This window comes from Talpa occidentalis, unplaced genomic scaffold (assembly GCF_014898055.3).
Source record: "Talpa occidentalis isolate TD23 unplaced genomic scaffold, MPIMG_talOcc4v2.1 talOcc4.5, whole genome shotgun sequence".
Lineage (NCBI taxonomy): Eukaryota > Metazoa > Chordata > Mammalia > Eulipotyphla > Talpidae > Talpa > Talpa occidentalis.
In genome coordinates, this window is record NW_023604861.1 from 123,773,706 (window position 1) to 123,795,819 (window position 22,114).

General features: G+C 46.6%; 1 protein-coding gene across 1 annotated transcript; it reads left to right on the forward strand.

Moving 5' to 3' along the window:
- The first annotated feature begins 914 nt into the window (after positions 1-914).
- Positions 915-9,210, forward strand: LOC129144657 (ALK tyrosine kinase receptor-like). The gene is made up of 3 exons (XM_054687762.1): positions 915-1,026; positions 8,275-8,406; positions 9,080-9,210. Exons 1-3 carry the CDS (start codon positions 915-917, stop codon positions 9,208-9,210), a joined length of 375 nt encoding a protein of 124 aa, XP_054543737.1.
- The last annotated feature ends 12,904 nt before the right edge of the window (positions 9,211-22,114 follow it).

The window sequence follows — 22,114 nt, forward strand, 5'->3', positions numbered from 1 at the left end:
ACTATTGAGGCACCAGCTGCCACCTGGATGCAGCTAGACCTCCCCCCATGGGGGGTCAACCCACGTGAGCACTGCTTACTTATCTCAGGGGCGAGGTTCCTCTGCCCCACATGCATCAGGAACTAGCTGGCAGGAGACACAGTCAGAAGCGCCCACAAAGCCCTTGCTTGGGGGTTCCCAGGCAAAGTCCCCATTCTGTAGGCAGACGAGGCAAGGCCAACCGGAGCCGGTTCTCTGGGGCCGCAGTTTAATCATCATAATGCATTGTTCTTGATGCAGAAATGAATAACCGATGATCTGTCCGTTAAAAACTGCCCCCTCTCCTCCCCTCCACTTGGTAATGTGATCTTTCTATGAATTTTGGAACTGAAAAGGACCTTAGAAATAGCAGAGTTTTCTAAGAGAGAGAAGAGTCATGACCTTCATCACATAATTGGTCCTGGGGGAACTGGTCCTGGGTCAGACCCAGCCACTCACTTTGTGCTCTGTAATGGAAAGGGTTCCAGGCTTCTAGAGTATATCACTCAGACAATGGGATGGGGTGCTTCTTAGCATTCATATTCAACCTCAAGAATAAGCTGTCTGCTTGCAGACAAAATGCAACTGCAGATTGTCCTCCTGTGGGTTTGAGGACCCCACATGAGGCATGGGACAACCCTCAAACCACTTTGCTACTCACCAAGACTAGAAAATGAGACCCCCCAACCTGCCCCTGGGGCTGGGAATGAGGTGTAAGGGACTTTGACTTCCTCTTAGCCTCCTAGTGTGGGCCCTGAAATGCTGGTGTCTCAGGTAGGCCTCGACATGTGAACCACAGGACAAAGTGGGGTTCTCCCTGCCACCTGGCCCAGAACCACACAAACTTACGGGGGCCTGTCTCTGTGTGCTCTCCAGGGACATCCCCAGGCTCCAAGATGGCTTTGCAGAGCTCCTTCACTTGCTGGAACGGGACCGTCCTCCAGCTCGGGCAGGCCTGCGACTTCCACCGGGACTGTGCCCAAGGAGAAGACGAAGGCCAGCTCTGCAGTGAGTAGATGGGGCTGCCCCTACCCCCCCTCATCCCAGCCTGAGCCCACACCCGCCCCCTGCCCCCACCCCCAAGCACAAGAGCTCAGAGAGCCTCCTTCAGGGCCACTGCCACTGTGTCTTCCCAGACAACTTTCAAAAGCTATACAGTCTTCAACAGAGCTCAGACCTGTGTTCTAGAAACAGCATGCAAGTAAGGAACCAGAACGAGATCTCATAGTTGTGCTCTCTGCTCCCTCATGACACAGAGGAAGCGTGCAGGAGAAAACCCAAGTCTGTAATATGACGTTAGAAACCCTGTAGCCTGGGGTTTCCCTCACTTTATCTTTCACCACCCACCTGCCACTATTGGCCCCCCAACCCTCCACATCCCCCAGCTCTGTCCATGTCAAACCGCATCCTAGCTCCTTCCTGCCTCCGTGGCTTTACCAACATCTCTTGCCAGATGTCCCTTCCTATCTCAAGTCACATCAAAATGCCAAAATATAGAGCAGCATTCTTCATCACAACCCCAAAGTGGGAACAACCCAAATGCCACAATGCAGATGAACCTTCTCCCTATGCCTCAGGTCTCCCCACACAAGTAGTTCTCTGGGAAGCCTCCTCTGACCATCCCCTACAAGTAAACTGGTTCTTCTTCTGAACCCCCCTCAACTTGGGGTAGCCCTCCACCCACCATAACATCCATTATATTTTATGAACAGTGTTTTTAAAAATAGAGTTCAGATACCATATAATTCACCTATTTAAAATGAACAAATCAGGGCCTCCTTGGTGGCGCAGGCAGTTGAGCGCCACACTGTGAAGCTGTCCCCATCCTCTGCAGAGTGGGTTCGATCCCGGCCAGCCAGTGAGAATCCCACATGGTGAAGCAGACCTCTCCTGTCTCGCCCGCTGCCTCCCTCAGCAGTGTATTTTGTCAGTCTGCCTGTTCTGTTCCCTGCTCCATCTCCAGTGAATCCTTTCACCCTTCCACGCATCTGGCCTGTACCCCGGTTCTTATATAAAAATAAAAATCAGTCTTTAAAATAAAAATAAAATGAACAAATCAGTATTTTTAGTATAGTCACAGGTTTATGTGACTGTCCACCATCTAATTACACATGTTTAGTATCCCCAAAAAGAAGCCCCTACCAACCTCTCTTCATATCCTCCAACAACACCCCCCCCAATACCACCCATTTGCCCTAAACAACCATTAATCTACTTTCCATTTCTATAGATTTGTCTACTCTGGGCATTCCATGTTATTGGGATCATACAAAATGTAATCTTTTGTGATTAACTTCTTTCACTTAGCAAAATGTTTTTGAGGTTCATCCTTACATCCTACATGTAAGGCTACGTCACTCTTTTTTTTTAACTGAATAATATTTCAGTCTGGATGGACCACACTTTATTTATACACTCATCAGTTGATGGGCATTTGGGTTGTTCCCATTTTAGGGCTGTTAAGAATGCTGCTCTGAACATCCATGTTCAAGTTTTTCTGTGAACAGATGTTTTCATTTCTCTTTGACAAATAGCTAGGAGTAGAATTGTTGGTAATCTATATTCTGCATTTTGAGTAACTGCTGTTTCCAAAATGACTGAACCATCTTACATCCCCACCGATAATGTGTAAGGATTCCAATTTCTCCACATCCTTGTCAACCCTTATTATTCTCTGGGTTTTGATTTTAGGCAGCCTAGTGGTTTGTATTCATTACATTTTATGGAGGAGGTTTCCATGTGTCTCTCCCTGTCTCTGGGTACATTAGTTCAGGTATTCTCCCCAACCCCATCATCTCAAATGATTTCTGGCACAGTGGTCACAGACCCTTAGTGGATCATAATAAATTAATGAGTAGAAACTGGGACTAAACAGAGGAAAACAAACTGCTGAAGTCTCACTGGTACTTAAGACAGAATTGGACTCCCAGCCCAGTGCTCATGCCACTTGAATACAGTATTCTCAGTAGCTGCCTGGCTACCCAAAGGCTTTTTACAGTTTTGCCAGGAAAAGCACAAACACCCAAAAAACACATACACTGTGAACCCAGAAAAATGTGCCAAATCCTGGAGCAGAAGTGACAACTGAACACCTGTCCTGAAAATCCAATGTCTAGACCAGGGAATGAAACAGCAGAGAGCCACAGGTGGAATCGGATTCAGACTGAGGTCCTGTGGGTACAGATCCAGGAGCAAATGCCTGGCGCCTCAGATACACTAGTCCCGAGACACTCGACCTGTGGAACAGGTTTAAAAAGTTCACAGCATCCAGCAAGTCATCCGAGGTCCCATCTCCTTTGGGAGAAAAAAAAAAAAAGGTTTCATTTAGTCTCTTTTAAATGAGATCCATTTTTCAATTTGAAAACTTCCTTTTTATACAGAACTTTATAGTGACATTTTTCCCATTATGATGGAATTATGATTAGTTAGATATAACTCTATCAAGAGTTGCAGGTAAACACTTTGCTTTCCCCACACTGCTCTCTCTGCACCTGGCCTTTCTCCAGAACTCACCTGCCCACGTACACCAAGATGAAGCTGCTGCCCATGTTGCCCCCAGCAGGTACCATGTTCCTCTTTAGCAGTATGTCTCTGCAATGTTTCCAGCAGTGCCTCTAAGCTGTGTGATTTTCGCTTTTGCCTTTTTAAAGTTAGAGTCCCACTACCCAGCTGGGACAGAGGTCAACAAAGGCCCTAGCCTGATTTACAATTGGGAAAATGAAAGCACAGAGAAGGTAATTGATTTGTTCAGGGTCACACAGCATGTCAGGAACGGTTCGGGCATTGAGCCAGCGGGACGTAGCCCATTACTGTGGGCCCAAGGCATTTCCCCACCACTCCAAGGATTGTCATTAGCGGGTTTCCAGGGCCAACTCCAAGCTTGAGGGCAGGTGCCTAGGGCCCAGAGACCTTTCCAACCACACTTGAAAAGCTGCTTCGACCAGCTGTCAGAATGACAGCTCCACCCTGGAGACATCCCCACTGAGTTCTTTGCTTCAGAAATCAGTGGCTGGGAGGAGTAGTTCAATTCAGAAAGTGGGTTATTTTGATCTTTCTGTCACTCAGATCTTGGCAGTACACTGCACACTTCCTTATTCGTGTGCCCAATTCTCTCTGGCAGTTTTGCTATTTTCCCTATCACACTGACTGATGTTGATTCTAGAAACCATCCCCACCAAGATAGCAACAATCATAATGCCTCATGTGAACTGAGCATTTACTATGTGCCAGGAGCTGCCCTAAAATTCACATACTAACTTAATTGCTCTTCACAACAGTCCAGCGCAATGCCCTGTACCCCTGTTAAGGCAACCACCCCAAGTCCACACTCAAAGCCATAAGTAAGCAGTGATTCAGACTTAGTCTGACTCCAAAGCCCACACTCTGAACCACTACAAACCAGACCCATTTATTTGATGAGTTTGCAGTAGTTAGCTGCAAGCCAGATCATTTCCAACCAGACATAGTAGTTTGCATAACCGTAGCTGTGTGTCCTCCCAGAAGAAAGGAGCCAGGAGAAGTCAGGGAAAACCTAGGTCTCTGCCACCACCTTAGGGGGTGGACAGGGGCTCTCAAATCAGTCACCCCCGACTCTGGGTCTCAGATTCCTCATATGATTCGTAACATGAGACCCACTGACATCCAGGATACATTGAAGACAACATCTGGAAACTACTGAAATGTTTGCTCAGAGCAAGTGGTCACCCCTCGAGGGTCACTAATGCTGGACCTGAGTAGCAAACCAAGCCCTGCCATGCTGGAATACAAAGAGAAAAAGTAGGTTGTGTCCTGTAAGTCCCAGTCTCAACTTCACACATTCCCCGGAAGGGATTCCCCACACCCACTGGAGCTTCTGCAGCTGATCAGACCCAACCCTGAACAACATTTCTGGCCTGGATGAGTGAGGGTCTGAAATGAAGGTGGTATCGCCCTTACCCTTCTCCATTCCATCAAGACAGCCATCTGCCCCTCCCTTCAAACCCATCACCACGGGCCATTCTCCTTCCTCTCTAACCCAATCATTTCCAACCAGACATTGCTGATCTAAGCGTAACTTCCCAGGATGCTGTCACCCTTCAAAGGGTAGCTTCTCAGCATCCCTGTGTGCTGAGCGGTGGCCTCGCTGGCATGTGGAACCCTCAAAAAGGGGCAGGTGTTCCCACTTCATTTCCTGGAAAGGCCATCGACTCACTGGGCACCGTAGGCAGTTTATGTCTCCTTGATACATACAATATCCTCCCAAGCGAAGACAGTTTTTGAAAAGCTTATTTCCTTATTGTAAAATAAAACATGTTGATTGTAAAGTATTTGGAACATCTAGAAAAGTGCACAGGAGAAAATAACTACCACCCATAATCCCCCCTCTCAGACATTCAGAGATAACCATTTATTTTGTTGTTTTTCTTCTAGCATTTTTTTCCATGGCTCTGTATTTTCAAGGAAACGTATAACATGTATTTATCAAGCATGTTAACAGAGCTGTCAAACAGGACGGAAAAGTAGTGTCACTTGGCCTGGAGTTTATACTTGGCAGCTCCTGCAGTTGCTGCTGAGGTCACATCTCTGTGACTCTACCAATTTGTCTCTCTTAGAGTGGAATCAGGTATCATAATTGCCAAATGTTGCAGGATTGATTGACCCCCACCCAGCCCAATTTGGTCATCCAGCCAGTCAAATAAATGGCTGCAGCCCAAGAAGGGGGTGGGTCAGAGCACCACTTCTCCCATGTTTTGGGTCATGGGATTGACCTGGCAAGTGAGTTAAAAGCAGGTTCTGATTACATGGGGATTCAGAAGATCTGAGATTCTATACTTCTAACTATGATGCTCTGTCGCTGGTCCCCCGCCACTTTTTGAGTAGCAGGGGGTTGGAAAATTGAACCCATGCCAGCAAGTAAGTATTAAGATGCCATGTGGTGCCAAGCACTGAGTAGGCTCTTGGGATGAAAAAGAGGAGAAAGAAGGGGTCAACACCCAAATCTATGCTCCAGCATTGTGCCCAGCAGGCAGTCCCAGCAGCAGTCTGCCAAGCCCAGCCTACTCCTGCACGGTCATTGTTCTGGGGCCACCAACTCCCTGGGGGTTGGCTTCTTGCTGAGCACACCCTGATGTGCATAAGTGACAGAAATCTTCTCACCACTCCCCCCCTTCAAGGTTTAGTTGTCGCATGACCTACCTATTTGCCTACCTCCTCTCCCTTTACTCAACAACTGGAAAGAAAGGAGCTTCCAATCCTGTTGGTGTGGAGAATGCCAATGACTTTCCTCATTCCTGTCCAGGTGAAAGGCATAGGCAGCCACACAGGCTTGTTCAGAGGCGGTTGAGGCAGGACCCCAGATAAGGCAGGACCCAGATTAGGTCCCCTACCCCAGGTGTGCTAAGAATTAATAATGCCACCTCCATTCTTTATTGGCTCAGCTCTGCCTATCCACAAAATGCTTCCACATTCCCTCCCTGTGAAATAGGCACTAACAAGATCCCTTGTTCAGATAAGGAACTTGGGTCTAGGAAGGGCGTGACTTGCCTAAGGTCACGCAGCAGAAAGCAGTTAGCTAGGCCTAGGCCCAGGAGTCCGGGCTCAAAGCTATACTAGTAACAGCACCTGGGGGCTAATTTCTCTGCCTCCAGCTCCTTAAAGGGAAAGAGGGAATGAGAGATGTGCAGGCCACACCTCCCAGGAGCCCACCGCCTCCTGGAATCCTCCCTTGTGATCTCGGTTTAAAGCTGGCTGTGAAGGACACTTCCTGGAAGGTCACGTCCAGCTACCAGTTAGTTTTTGCAAGAGAATTGGACATGGGATCCCTGGAGGGGGGCATAAAAAATAAAACAGAAAGATCTCCTTAGCTTTTGGATATTTAATCAGAGGAACGTGGGGCTTGGGGGGAAAGTGATTTCTTCAGGGGGGTATAAATGGGAAGAGATGCTCAAAGTCAGTGACAGCCTGTTTTAATTTATAATTCTGCCTCTGTGTGAAATGCACAAAGAATCAGGGGGAAGTGAGTAATAATTCACTAAGGTGCTGTCACAGCCAGGAAGTGTTAGGGCCTGCTTTGTCAGCCGGCTGCTGACAGAGGAAGGACATGGAGATCGGTGGGTCTCAGCTGGAGAGCTGCTTTCCTCCTGGGGAGACTTAGCCCTGCTGCTTCCTCATGGCCCGGGCCGGGGCTGTGGATACTGGGATGAGCCGGGATGGCCCACGCGCTCCTCAGGGCTGAGTGTGTCCCTGCAGCCACTAAGCTGGGGAAAGTGAACTCTGTCTAACCCCCTTCTTCCCACCTTGGGGGCAGTTGGGAAATACATAGTCGATAAAGCTGACTGTGGCCTCTTCCAGGGGACTCGAGGTCAGTTTGATGTCCAGAAAAGGTAACGGGGCCCTTTTTGCTGAGCCCGCACAAGCTCTGGGCCCCGCTGACTGGGATTGCTTGGTCAGGAGAAGCTAGGTCATGCTTCAGTAATAAACCATCCCAAATTTTCAGAGACTTAACATAACATTTATAGAACCTGCCCCCTGAGAACTGAGGTGGGAGGAGCCTGACCCCACAGGAGCCAGCCTGGCAGGAGCTCTGCCACCACACTGCACCATGCGCTCCTGCGCCATTTCAGCCGGAGAGAGGCAGATGAGCGAGTGGCACAAGCCTCAGCCCAGAGGAGACACGCATCACTTCACTCACATCTCAGTGAGCCCAGAACTGCCTGTGTGACTTCACTTAAGGCAGTTGGGAAATGCAGGGGTCAGAAGAGAAAGTTTAAGACATCGGTGATTCTGCAGGCAGGTGATTCGTGGGATCCAAACCAACTCCTGGTCAGCTTCTGTTGCCACCACCACATCCCTGTGACTGTTGACATACATTGGCTTCTTCAGGTGCCATGTTCATGGTGCACGAGTATAAAGGGCACCGGATTGGAAGCAGAAGACCTGGGTTAAGTCCCAGCTGGGTGACCCGTTGGTTGTGTGACCTTGGTCAGGATGCTTAACATCTCTGGACTTCTGCTTGCCATGTCTAAATCAGGCTTATCAATACCCCCGCTGAGGAGTTAGTGTTATTATTACTTTATGTTCTGAAGATTTCAGCACATGCCTAAGTCGGGGATGGGTGCTTTCTTCATCAGGATTACTGTCGTTGCACGTCCCAGGGGCTGACTGGGGACCTGTTTCTATGTGAATAATTTGGCCACGCCTGACTAATTTTACTTGACGTTGGCATAGTTTGGCTTTAGCAGTCCTGGAAATGACCATGCTTCTGTGCTCTGCCTGCAGGTAAACTCCCTGCTGGTTTTTACTGCAACTTCGAGAATGGCTTCTGTGGCTGGACCCAAGGCACGCTCTCGCGCCCCACGCCGCAGTGGCAGGTTAAGGCCCTGAAGGATGCTTGGTTGCAGAACCACCAAGGTACTGCCGCTCCTGCCCGCGCTTTCTGAGATTCCTGCCTGTCCTCATTACTCTGCCTAGGTCCCCTAAATGTGTCACTTGGCAGTAGCTCTGTAACAGACTTTGCCAAGAGATAATAAATGAGTGATGGAAGTCCTGCTTGCAGTCAACGTTGCAGGAACATTGACCATCTGGAAAAAGGTCTGCAGTTCTCGGAGGCTCCCCGCCACATCGGGGGGTTGGAGGCCCATGTTCTCCCGGGTTTTCAGACAGATCGGTGCTTAGATGACCCAAGAAAGGAGTCTTCCTCATCAGGGCATAGGCCACAGGATGACTGGGCTTGTGTAGGGAGAAGAGAGCAAAGGTCCTAGAGACATTGGAAGACAGGGCTGGAAGTACGGCAGGAGGGGCTGAGGGCCCAGCATGCTTCAGGCTGCTCCTGGGGCTGCGGACCTTGGGCCATCAGGGATGCAGTGGCCTGCCGGAGTGTCCATGGCTGTTTGGAATGAAGACCTTTGCATGCACCTAGTTTTGTGGACAGTGACAAGGAGGCTGTCTTATCCACTGTAGGCAGGAGAAGGTCGTGTCCTCAAATTATTCCAGGCTAGAGAGAAAGAATCCCATTCACGCTGCACCCCAAGGGCCTTCGGTGCCTGACGATGGTGCAGTTCTGACTCTCACCCTCTCTGCCCAGGCCACGCCCTGTTGCTCAGCACCACTGATGTCCCCGCTTCGGAGAGTGCTACGGTGACCAGCACTACCTTCCCTGCACCGATGAAGAACTCTCCATGTGAGGCAAGTCTCAGTGTTGCTCTGAGTCTCTGACTTCTCCCTCCCTTGCCTTGGGCACCTCTAGATGAACCCTGACGAGCAGTACGCCCAGGTGGTGCCAGCCCTGCCTGATCTCTGGAGAGAAGTCAAGAGAGCCATTTTGCCATCTTCTAAGTAGAGATAACCCAGTAACAGGCTCAAGTCCCGCTTGCACAGAAATTTACCTCAAACCCCCATCCTCAGTTGCAGAGAGGCCTTAATTAAAACCCAGAAAATATTTCCAGGGTGTAGCAGGGGAGGGTAATGGTGATTTACACAAGACTTTCTCCAGCATCCTTTTTAAAAAGACCAAACTCTTACAAGACATTTCAAATAGTATAGAGCATCAGGGATTTGATATTTTTAACTTTCACTAAGATGTCAGTGGCATTCAGTGAGATCCCTCCAAAGCCACTCTCTCGGCTGCTTCCTGTGGCTCTTACCTCCTCAGTGTGAAGACTGAGGGACTGGTACCATGTTTCTTAGCTCCTGGACCCTGGAATCAGGCCAGGTTCCCCTGCCACCAGCACCTGTACACACCTTTGGAAGAAGAATGGGGGGAAGAGGAAGAGGACTTTAGCCAAAATCAGACTCTGTGCTCTCAGGGAGCAGGTGCTTCTTTGTACCCCCAAACCCCCATGTCCTGCATCAACGTCCTGCCAGCTAACATATATGGCCAGTCCTCTTGTTCTGGAAGCAATGGAGACATTCCTTTCTGGCTTCATTTCAGGAGTAGCTATGCCCCTTCTGAGCAATTTGCTTGTGGACATTGTGAGGTTGACCAGACTGGCCCTGGGGAGAGAGACCTGGGCCCACAGAGGTACAGGAAATAGGGGTTCCCCACCCCCCCGAAAGCCTCCAGGCTTTTTGTGAAATAAAAACTCACAGACATAAATCAAATAAGAATGGAAAAGACGTATGGATGAATTTGTTTTAATCAGCGGAATGGTCGGTGAGGTCCGAGGCGTCCCCTTCATGTGCAGACAGGGGCTCGTGATGTGCAGTTTCACAGCCTTGCTCCTGCTCTGGTTTATAACCCACTGTTTGCCCCACCCTCTCACCCTCTTCTAGTTTTCTTCTTCGAGTTTCTTTTTTATTAACCAGACTTTATGTAGCTCTGTGAGCTACCTTAAATCCTTTTGGGAAGAAGTCAGGGCACAAATAAATAGATTCATTACATTAAATTGTATTTGAGAAACCCACGCTGTCGGTGCAGATGGCGGAATTACACAGTCAGCGCTGATATTTCTCAGGTGCCTCAGAGCAGGCACCTAGATAGGAGGGCTGCTCACAAAGAAATCTAAACGAGGAGAGACGCTTGGTCCACGTGAGCATTTGGTCTTTACATTTACTCTTCGCTGGCTTTAATATGAGCCTAATTCCAGAAAAAGAAGTGACAAGGTAAAAATGACATTTTTCTAATGCTTCATCATTTTTCAATAACCTTTGGGTTGATCAATAGCTTAAACAGGTGTTTTGTTTTACTGGCCTGTTTTATTTTTCCTCCAGTCGAATTTGCTCTGGGCGATTTCTGCTATTTCCTGCCCTTTTCCAGAACCTGGCTCAGCAGGAGTAATGAAGGGAAGGCAGCGCGTCCATTCCCTCTCAGCTCACGGTTATTTCACATTCAGGCTTTCCAGCCATTCATCTAATGCTGATGGGTCTTTGAATTCCCAATGTTGGGGGAAATGTTTTCATCAGAAAAATAAATAACCAAAATAGAAATATGCATTTCCAGGTTTGTAAGCCCTGCTATTTATTTTATTCAAACCGTAACTGCAGAAGCAGGAAGCTGAGATCCGCCCAGGTTGGCTGATCTCCGGGGCCAGGGAAATGGAGGTTGCGCCTCTATGAGGCCCCGTGAGGCTGACTTGGCACTTTCAGCCCCACCAACCCCGAAGGGGCCTGCAGGGGTGGGGGCTTCTGTGTGGAGAGCGGGCACGAGCTGGAGCCTTGGGGAAGGTCTCTGATGAAGGCTGGGCTCACAGGAACAGGTGGCTGCCCAAGCTGAGTTCCAGGGCTGAGACCCACTGCTGAGGGTCTTCTATGACCCCAGGCCAGTCCTGGTCCGTGAGTCCTCTAAAGGGTTGAAGTGAGTGCAGGATCTCCAAGGATGCTTCCTCAAGAACCCCCACAATCATCAGTGGTTTCCCGCAGGGAAGCTGGTGTTACCGTCCATGCATTTCCATGAAAATCTAGATCCAAACTGACTAGTGGGTCTGTGTTTCTCCTGTTGCAGTCATTTGGAAAAAGTAATAATGCAGATGCCTGGGCCCACCCCTGACTTCCTGAATGACCTCCCCAGAGCCTGGGGGTCTGCATTTTCAAGCCCTGTCCTTGAGGATTTCATTGCACACTGACACTTGAGCATAGTTGTCCATAGTGTGCTAAATGCAGAACGCGAAAGTGCGTTCTGAGCCTAGGCTGTTCTCTTTCCTTACCTGTGGCCCCAGAAAGCGTGATGTCACTTGCCTTTTAGAAAGAGATCGGGGAAGGTTAGAAACATGGGGTTGAAGACAGAAGCAAAGACAGAAGGAGGGAGGAAGGCATCCCTGGAGCCACGTGGAGCCAGTCAGAGGCCACCAACAATGGAGATGCAGCCAGGCTGTGCCTTCATGTCAGTAGCTTCCAAGGCATTCTGGAAGCCCTCCAGCTCCAGCCTCCTTCCCCAGATGCCACAGCCGCCATGGCGGCTGCCTCTGGCTGGCCGGCCTTGGTGCAGGCACTGCCTTCTCCATGGCTCTGCATAGTTGCATATGGGGCATGAATATTTAAAGACCTCTGCCTAGCCCAGTCACAAACAAGAGGGAGCTTCGCAGTTTTTTTCTTTTGTTTTTTTTGTTTGTTTGTTGTTTTTTTGGTGGGGTTCTTTTTCCCCTCACTCCCCTCCACAAGCTATTCTCTGCAGGAAACTGGGAAGCCATTTACAATTTATTCTGATTTTATTTTATTTTTATTTTGTTGAGCTCCAGTTGAAATAATTAAAGTTGCTACCGAGGAGGGGAGCCTGGCAGTGGCTGTCATGTGCCCGCTGGCTGTCAGTCCTGCTCTCTCGTCCGCCGGGGATGTGTCTAGCATTGCAGCTGCTGGTAATAAAGAGGACTGAGAGCACTGGGGCCTGTCCCGCCCCTCCCCCTGCCTTTCACACATCCTAGAAGCCTGAATGTCTCAACAAGCCCCATGTGGTTTGAAATTCTATTTTATTTGAATAGCTTGCCTGTGACTAGAATATTTTAAACCATGTTCTCAGGACAGAACAGGCCTGGGTAGAGGGGAGAGTGGGGGCAAATGGACCTCATTCTCTACCCCGCTCCAAAACATGGAAGCAGTTTTCCTTCTATGAATTGCTGGAGTGAAAGGGACCAGGAAGTGGGACGTGACCAGTTGATTCGTGGTGACAACCTAGGGCAGGACCCTTCCCAGCTGCTGGTTTTCTGACCTTGCCGGAGTGACAGCCAGCTCTGTCCTCTATACACACATACACAGGGGCTCGCTCTCTCTCTCTCTCTCTCTCTCTCTCTCTCTCTCTCTCTCTCTCTCTCTCTCTCTCTCTCTCTCTCTCTCTGGTCCTGGAACACAGCCAGGGCCTTCTGCCCCTGACATCACTCTACAGTGATAAAGGCCTGGCTGCGGCTCACCACCAGGGGCACTGAGATCAGGCAGAAGGTGACGTGGGCTCCTCTGCGTGGACAGGGACTGTCCAGCCTGCAGGGAGAGGCCCTCCAGAGGGTGTCATTATAACCAGCAAGTGTCTTTTTGCATTAGTGTCTAATTACTTTTCAGATAAATATCCAGAAGAGATATTGCTGGGTCATATGGTATTTCCATTTTTAGACTTTAAGGAATCTCCATACGGTTTCCCCTAGAGGCAGCAAATTTACATTCCCACCAGCCACGAGGGAGCCACTCCTGCTCCCCCACCACCCCACAGCATGTATTGTTTCCAGTCTTCTTGATGCAGGCCATCCTCCAGGTGTGAGGTGGTGTCTCCCTGGGGTTTTGATTTGCATTTCCCTATTAATAAGTGCCCCGTTTTCATGGGCCTGTTAGCCCTTTGCATGTTTTCTTTGGAGAAGTGTCTATTCAAATCCTCTTCCCATTTTTGATGGTGTTTTTTGTTTTGTTGTGGTGATGTAGTAGGAGTTCTTGATAGTTTGTGGATATTCAGCCCTTGTTGAATGTATGATAAGCAAACACATGGAAAACAACCTGAAACCCGCTGGCGGTTAAAGAGGCTGTGGTGTGTACACTCGATGGAACACAACTCAGCTATTTAGAAAGATGAAGTCTTGCCTTTTGCAATGGCATGGATGGAACTTGAGGTGATGATATTAAGAGGAAAATAAGTCAGAAAGTGAAAGACAATTACTGGGTGGTTTCTCTCATATGTGGAAGATAAATAACCAAAGCAAATGAACTAACAGATCGCAACAAAATTAACTCAGGGTCTTTCTAAAATACGTGGTTACCAGAGGGGATGGGGCGGGGGCATCGACCCCATAGGCCTCCAGAACCTTGGTGGTGGGTGAAATGAGGCGTATACACACATCGAAGAGAAAATGTACCCCCCCCAATTGTATAATATTATAAATCAGCGGTAAAGCAGTAATACTTTTTTAAACAAAAGAAAACAGTCAGTGCAGCCCAGAGGAACCAGGACGTCAGGCCTTGCCCTCTGCCATGGCCTACACCTTGCTCAGGGACCCTCGGAGAAGGACCCCTTCTGGCAGTGGGGCCCACAAGGCTGGAGGCCCTTCAGCCAGTTGCTCTCTGGCTTATGGTGTAAAACTTCTCTAGGCGGGAAGTAGTCCCTTGGTAACAGGGCCCATCCCCCCATGTGATGGTCAAGCTTATGTTATCAGGCTTCTTCAGACTGGCCTTCTCCCACTCCCCATGGGCAAAGGACTTTCCAAATAGGAAAAGGAGAGGAAGTTTTCTGTTGTTTTAAAACTCAATGGCCAAATCTCCATGGGATCAGAACGCATGGAACTTGGCTGGGTTGGATGGGCTCTCAGATGCCTGACAGGAGGTGAGGAAGGACAGGCACAGAGCATCCTCACGCAGGCGGCAAGCCGGCAAGTGCTCGTGTCAAACCCACCATGTGGTGGGCCATACAGGAGACAGACCAGGACCGCTGCAGTGGTCTCTTTGCGGTATTTATTCAGCAGGAACATGAATTCTTTTACTGTGACAGATCTTGGTGTTCACATTACTTGTGGATCACTTGGCTGCTACATCACATTAAAAAGCAAGCCAAACTTCCTAGCTAGAGCCCCCAAATACCCTGAGCTCTTTGCACCCCTAAGAGAAAGAAACCTTCCCCTTGGTCTGGATGAAGAAAGGGACCCTTTATAAATAAAAAGTCAACTCAGGGGGCATTTTAAAATGCCTTTCCCCTACTATGTGGCTGTCATGGTGCTGTGCTTTTCCTGTGCATTATCTCATTACCAGAATGATACTCTTACTGATGGAGAAACCAGGGCTTTGACAACTTAAGTGACTTGCCCAAGGTCACACTATTGGTGACATGCAGAGTCAAGATTCACACCAGGTCTATCTAAATCCAAAGCCAAATCTGAAGACACCCTAAAGTCACTGGACTTCACTGGGGTCACCACCATTTGATCCCATCTCTGTTATTGCCACGTATGAGCCATAAGACCTCAAGCAGGTCACTGCCCGAAATGGGGATTAAAAATATCTTGTTTGACTTGGCTGCATGAGGTTGTTGTGAAGATCAGATGGAAATAAGAAAACGCTATAAATGCTACATTATTTTATGAATGGCAGCCATTATTATGTCTCTTCTCTGCACAGGCATGAAAAAGCCACTGACAATATAAATTCAGATATGTGTGTGCTCTTGGTCAGTTAGCAACATGCAGGCAGGTTGGGATATTATTTTGCTAGCTTTAGCACCAGGAGGATGAGGATGCACAATGAACCCGCCTTGTCATATTTTATTAATTAACAGCAGAATGTCAACTGCAAGAACACAGCCCTGGTCCAGGATAAGTGCTACTGAAGCGACTCCTCGTTGATTCTCGGGGATCCAACAGATGCAGCCTTTCTGAGTTGTCTGATCCAGAATAATTCTTACCTCCATTGTTAGAGCTGAGGGTCTAGAGCTGGGATCACAGGACCTAGCGTTCTGTCACCACTTACTGTCATGCGGTTGCCACTGCCAGGACACATGCTAATGGGCCACTGTAATCAACAGCAATTGTAATTGCAATTGGACATAATTAATTTAATCCCTTTGAGTCATTCAAAATTAATACCTCTGCCATTACACGATGAAACTAAGGCCTATGAAGAACTGCTGTCAAAGCTCATGGGTATGAATAAAATCCTCCCATGCACTTGGCAGATTTGGGTCCCCATCAAAATCCACCTGTTAATCATGGATCCACATGGCTCCCACTGATGGTGGGTGTCGGAGCATATTCAGGTGGCTCCTGCACAGAGGGGACACCCCACTGAAAGCACAGGTTCTCCCCATCTGTCAGAGAATAAATACTCCCGGGGAGGCAGACAGACACTCAAGCGCCTGGGGTCCCACTCTCCTTCCGGTGGCTGCACATAGAGACTGTAGGAATTTCATAGCTTATAGTCGATCCTGTTCCCCAGCCAGGGAATTGCAAAGCTATTTGTCAACATCATCCCTATCACACCACACAGGGACGGAGCCACAGAGGGGGCTGCTAGTTTGAGATCACCCCATTATAGTATAACTCAAAAGAAAATATCATCTTTTCTTCCCATAAGATTAGAGAGATAATTTTCTAAGGAACCTGGAAGATAAAAGACTGGGCTGAAATTTTTAATACAACATCTTTCACCCTGTCCTATTCTGCTTTTGTGAGCTGTTTATCTTGAACATGTTGTTCCCTGCCTGCTCTTTCCAGAACAGGAGGAAGGAACTGTTTGGGATCAAGTGTGTTTGGTCGGCTGGAATCTGGGCTCACATAGTTTTGCTGAAGTGCCCCAGTAAGGAAGGCGAGTGAGGTGGTTCCATTTGGCAAATCAAGACAGAGGTCCTGAAATGTAACATCATAAATAAAGACAGAAAAACTCCTTCTGATTCAAAGCCCCAGCTCTGTCTACAGCCTGACCCAAACTTATTCCCCCAAAGCCCCCACCTTTTCTTGGTCTAGGGAACCTGATCCTACCTTGAGTGAAGAGGCGGTACTGGCCCACTTGCCAGTACTCCAGGATCACCCCTTGCCACCTTGTTAATAGAGCATTTATTGTTTTTCTGATTATAAAAGTGCTGTATATTGATTGTAGAGCATTAGGAAAATACAGGAAGGAATGAAGAAACTTGAAATTGCGCACAATCTTAGCTTTCAAAGAGAATTGTTACCACATTGCTCTATTTCTTTCCAGAAGGATAGATATAGATTTGAAGAGCGTGTAGGTAAAGGGCTTGTGCAAATTTGATAAAATACCATATAAATATTTTGTCTCTTCTTTTCTTAATATATTTTCCTGCATTAATAGTATTCTTTATAAACATGTTTTAATAGCTACATATCCTAAATTTGCTTTGTTTTTGTTCTACTTATAAAAAGCAATACTATTCATTGTAAAAATTAGAAAAGCAAGAAAAGACCAAAGGAGAAAAAAAAAATACCAGTAACTCCATAACTTCACCAGCATCTGAGGATCCCAGTGATTATTTTTACGTAAACATTCGCATTTCTTACTGTGATTCCGCAAAGGGATCAGGTGGAGGTACCTAGCTGGTGTCCCCTAATTTCAGTGTGATATCCCTTAAAGAAGGAGAGACATGAGTTGGTATCTTCAAAAAGGATCTCAATCTTTTAAATCTTTTAAATTTTCTACATGGCCAGGAGTCCAACATTTCTTAAGTCTCTATAATTGCAAGTATCTGCCAGCATATTTTATTTGCTTGTTATCAAAAATCTGCATCTAGCCAGCTTCTTGCTGTGTTGGTTGATTTTTCATTAGGCTATTTATAGCTGGAGAGTTGGTATTTATTTTTTGCAGGTGAATTAGAAGAGGGTGTACAAAAACACTGGGTTTTGCATTGAGTCAGTATTCTCAGTTAAAATTAGTCAGAGACCACGTTGAAACCAAGATACTCTTAAAATTTCAAGTTCTCACCAGAATCACCACCCCAGGGCATTTCAGATTGGGAAGGAGACTTCACCTTCATTCAAAGCTTGCATGTCCCTGACTATAACCCCAATCCCAGTCTCCAGACACTGCTAGGTGACCTGCAATGTGGGGAACACTCAGAGTACCCCACTACTTCTATCAGCACCAGGTTAGCGCTGTCACACAAGTTCCACTTTGAGCATCTGTTATTAAAAAGCGTTCCCTTCTCGTGATAGCAAATACACACTAGCACATCCATTCTTGGTTTTTGTCTCAAATGCTGGACACAGGCCACCTTTCAGAAATACTAGGAAAGGTTCCCTTCCCCTCGACAGCCTTCCCTACCTTGGAGCTTTCTGCATGCAGAATGGACATTATTTGATATCACTGAGTCTCTTTTGTCCAGCTCCAGCCTAAATTCCTTGCTGATATTTTTTATGGATTCAAAAGATTGTTGTGAAGTTGCCACGAGGTATGCATAGCAAACACAGGGCATATTCTAGACAAAATTAGAGTGATTACCTCTAAGGAGGAAGGGGCCATGAGGGAAATAATAGCATTAGGCCCAGCCACAATGCTTCTCCTGCTTTACATACAGAACTTTAATTAATAAAGTGGCAAACACTGGTAGCACATAATTGGAAAGTCTGTTGGGCCCCACCAAGAGGGAGGTAGAAAAGACCTGGTGGGAAGACTAGCTGGAGCCAGAAGACAATTGCTGGGGGCATGCTCCCGGTGCTGTCTCTTTTCACTTGTCTCCTTTGCTGTCTGCATATAGAAGAGTTTATTAGTCAGAAACTGACATTCATAACCTATGTCAATGAAGATGTCTCTGGAAGGATCAAAATTTTTATTGCTACAGGCGCCAACAAGTGTTAATTTCCCATGTTTACATACACACACATGTGACTGTTAATTGGTGAGACAGAGATTATAAATGGTCTAAAACCCAGTATTCCACCACTCCCTAGGTCCCCTATATTATGAATGTGTTTGTGGGATAAGATTTTGTGAAAATAAAAATTCTGATTCAACAGGTCTAGGATGGGGCCTGAGAACCTTTGTTTAACAGGTCATGCCCATACTGCTGGTCCCCAGACTACAGTTTAAACACCAATGATCTAGAAAACTTACGCAATATGCCTCAAAAGATCTGAGTATTAGCATAAAATAGTACCAGAAATCATACTTTAGCTGAGCTAGAAAGAATATGGAACATAGTGTGGGACCCAGGTCTGCAGCTTATGGACTAAGTGACTATGGGTGACACGCTTAACTTCTGCAAGGTTCAGATTCTGCGTCTGTAGAATGGGTACAATGATACCTACACAGAGGGATAGTGTGCATATCCAAGGAGACAGAATGTGTGCAGGCATCTAGTGTGGCTTTGCAGTACTCAGTAGTATCACTTAGCAAATTGCTTCATTCTCTTGGCCACCCAGATAGATATTGGTCTTAGCAAGATCAAAACTCTGGGCACTCGAACCTGTCAAAATCATGTATACCTGTTGTGGGTATCTACACAGAAAGTTATCAAAAGAGCTCTCTACTCTGGGGCTGTATAAGGACATCTCTAGGAGGGACTTGAGCCCACATTCTGCCCTGGGAACCACATGTAGTTGCCCATATGCTTGGATATGACTAATTAATAAGGGGTAATCAATAAGAATTGACATCAGCCTCCAGTGCTTCCACTTAAGAAATAGGTGAGAATCTTAATCTGCTGTCCAAGAGGATAATTCTGGTCCCTTTTGCATGCTTGGGGCATCCCTGCCAGGGATCTCTTGATCTCAGGATTGTTCTTAGTTTTTGCCCGGGGGTGATACAGCACCTGTCCTCCCTTCACCACACACACAGGAAAAATCTTCTTACCTTGGTGGTGGTGGGCACATTAAGTCATTTTTTAGTTATTAAGAATTGCCTCTTACTCAAAGTCCAAAATGAAAATGGACCCCTCACTGAGAAGGGCAGGCTGCTTCCTGCACTAAGTGGCCTCATCTCCCCAGTGGTCTCAACCTAGGCTGCACTTTCGAATCCCCTGGAGAGATCTGAAAGACTGTGATGCCCAGGATGCACCCAAGGCCAACTAAACAGAATGTCTGGGAGAGGCCCACATTGTCATGAAAGTCAATGTTCCTTCTTAACATTTTGCTACATTACATATTATCTCATTTAATTGTCACAATTACCTTATATGGGGCATAAAACTATTTCTATCTTAGAGAATGGAGACCTGAACTTCAAAATAGACAAAGTGTAAGAACAGATTTTGACTCCAGATCTTTCTGACTTTAGACCTTACATCATTCTAGAATGGAGAATACATAGACTCAGCATAAGTACTAATTAAATATTCACTGGATGTCTAAAAGGTTAGACATTAGATTATAGAGGAATATGAATGCATTGATATTGATCAGTAAGTTTTCTTATTAAAGAATAAGAAACCATTAGAAAGTCGCAGATAGCAGTGAAAACAGGAAAATACAACTGAAATACACAAAAGAATTTAAAAGGAAGAGAGGAGAGACAGTTTAGGAAGCTATGGAAGGAGTTCAGTGAGTGCATTATAAAGGATCTGGTGAGTGTTACTTTGTTAGAGTAAGGTGGATAGATGTCAGGTGGAAAGAATTTAAAAAGAGATGTGCAACAAGGAAACAAAAGCAATAGTTGCAAGCCAGCCATTTGAGATGTTAATATCTGAACAGAGATACAGAACTGAAGGCAAGTCAGAGGAGCTCAGAGCATCTAATAAAGGATATTTTTCCAGGATAGGTGATCTTATTTGCAGACAGAGGAATCAGTAGGTAGAGAGACTCTGAAGACACTGGAGAATGCATGGACAGTCATTGAGAGCAAGACTAGGGGGTGGTGACACAGGAAGAGGTTAATGTCAAAATATATAGATACGTCTTCCTTGAAGACAGTAAGGAAGAGAGAAGGTGGATAAATAGACGGGTTACAAAAGAAGAGGAGGAGGAGGAAGAACTGAAGGCGATTGCTTCTGATACAGTAAATCTTTAGCAGTAAAGTAGAAATCAAAATAATGGATCAGGAGTTGACAGTGTCTATGAGGAAGAATTTGAGACACGCTTTGTGCTCTGTGTGTTTGGAAATAAACTGTGGGTGAGTAAGTACCACCGACCATCCAGGGCACTGAGGTTTGGCAGTCAGATTTCTCGGAAATCCAAATCAGCAATATTCCATGCTCAAGGAGCAAGAGGAGAGAAAGCAGGTGGCAAGCATCACCCCAAGTTAAGCCCGGCAGGGCATGTGACTAGGAGGGTTTCATTAGTAAGGGTAGGATTAAAATTTCTAGTTATGGCCTCCGGACTGCACAAGAAAGCTACATGAAGCCAGAAGAAAAATGTTATCAAATTTGTGAAATTACCCTGGGAGGTCTCAGTGGGAACCAGTATTTGCTGCAGTGGATCTGGGGAAATGAGGAAGGCGGGTGTGAAGAGGTTACGGTTACAGACCAGGATCAGGCTCTCAGAAGTAGGACAGCATCCGGCACCACTGTGCTAGGTGTGGCCTTCTTAGTGAGGAGGTTGTGCACAACAGCGTGTGCAGGCTGCTTTCCTGGTGTGTAGCATCTTTGATCAAATCGTGAGGTAACCATGAGCTCAGAATGGGAGACAAAGAAGTGGTGATTTGCAGAGAAATGTGCCTGAGCAATGAAAATCAAAGAAAAATGGTCACACCATCCCTGATAAAAATTCCAGCCTGCCATCTTTTACCTTCCCCTTTGCAATAGTCATTTTTTATTACAGGATCTGAAGAGGAATTGGGGGGGCAGTGATATGATATAGTTGTCCTACATTTTAAATGTTGTTTATAGTGTGTTTCTATCATATTTGTACAGTATAAATCAGACATCCTGCAGGGGAGGAGGTGGGAGAGGGATCAGAGGGTGGGAGGGAGAAGCACAGGGGACTATGGTGATGTGCACAGGTGCACTGGTGAAGGAAATTCTATGGGGAACTACACCTGAGGGGGTGGGGCAGAAAGCCAGCATTGTTTTAAAATGAACAATGATGTAAAAAATATAAAAATAAAATATTAAAAAAGAGAGAGAAAACGTATACAACCTTTATTATTTTAAATACAAACATCAAAGACCTTGTTTATAGTATATGCTGCCTTTGGCTATGACTGTACTTAAACTTTCCTAGAAATATTAGCTGCAGTTCTCTTTCATCTGTCTAAGGAACAATGCCATTAAAACATTTAATAGAGACACAATAAAACATAAAATTGTCCTTCCTTTTGGCACAGTGGATATCCTCATTCTGAAAGACAACCATATTAAAAGATCTCGATGTGTATACTTTTGTCTCATCTTTGCCTACCAGTGACCACACTGTCAACTCCTGGGGTCTCAAGTTAGCTGTGCATGAAAGGGTACCCTTCAAGTAAAGTTATTAAAGTCTTTGGGAAAGAAATAAAAATCAATGATCACCTAAATCATTAAAAGAAATTGAGTCACAATTTCACTCGAGCAAGGTCACAGTGAATTGAGGCGATCCACAAGAATCTTGGGGTCCTCTTTAGGAAGTTCATGTAATACCCCATTGATCTTGATTTTACCTCAAAGGCAGAGCCTTGTGAAATTAAGGATGATACCATCAACCTGAACAGGGCTCCAGGATTTCCCATTAGTTGCCCCTATCCAGCTCCTTGAACCTTAATGAAAGCCATCTGGGGAGACAGCAAGCAAGAAGGAGAGTGGGCATTCAGCTCTGCTCACTGGGTCAGCAGAGTCTCCAGTGAAATCCTTCAGGCTTCAGTTGAG

Bases quoted from the DNA above. Each gene is read 5' to 3' on its own strand.
- LOC129144657 (XM_054687762.1), top strand. From the start codon at position 915: ATGGCTTTGCAGAGCTCCTTCACTTGCTGGAACGGGACCGTCCTCCAG. The intron at 1,027-8,274 runs GTGAGTAGATGG...CTCTGCCTGCAG, and splicing joins AGACGAAGGCCAGCTCTGCA to GTAAACTCCCTGCTGGTTTT. The intron at 8,407-9,079 runs GTACTGCCGCTC...CTCTCTGCCCAG, and splicing joins TTGGTTGCAGAACCACCAAG to GCCACGCCCTGTTGCTCAGC.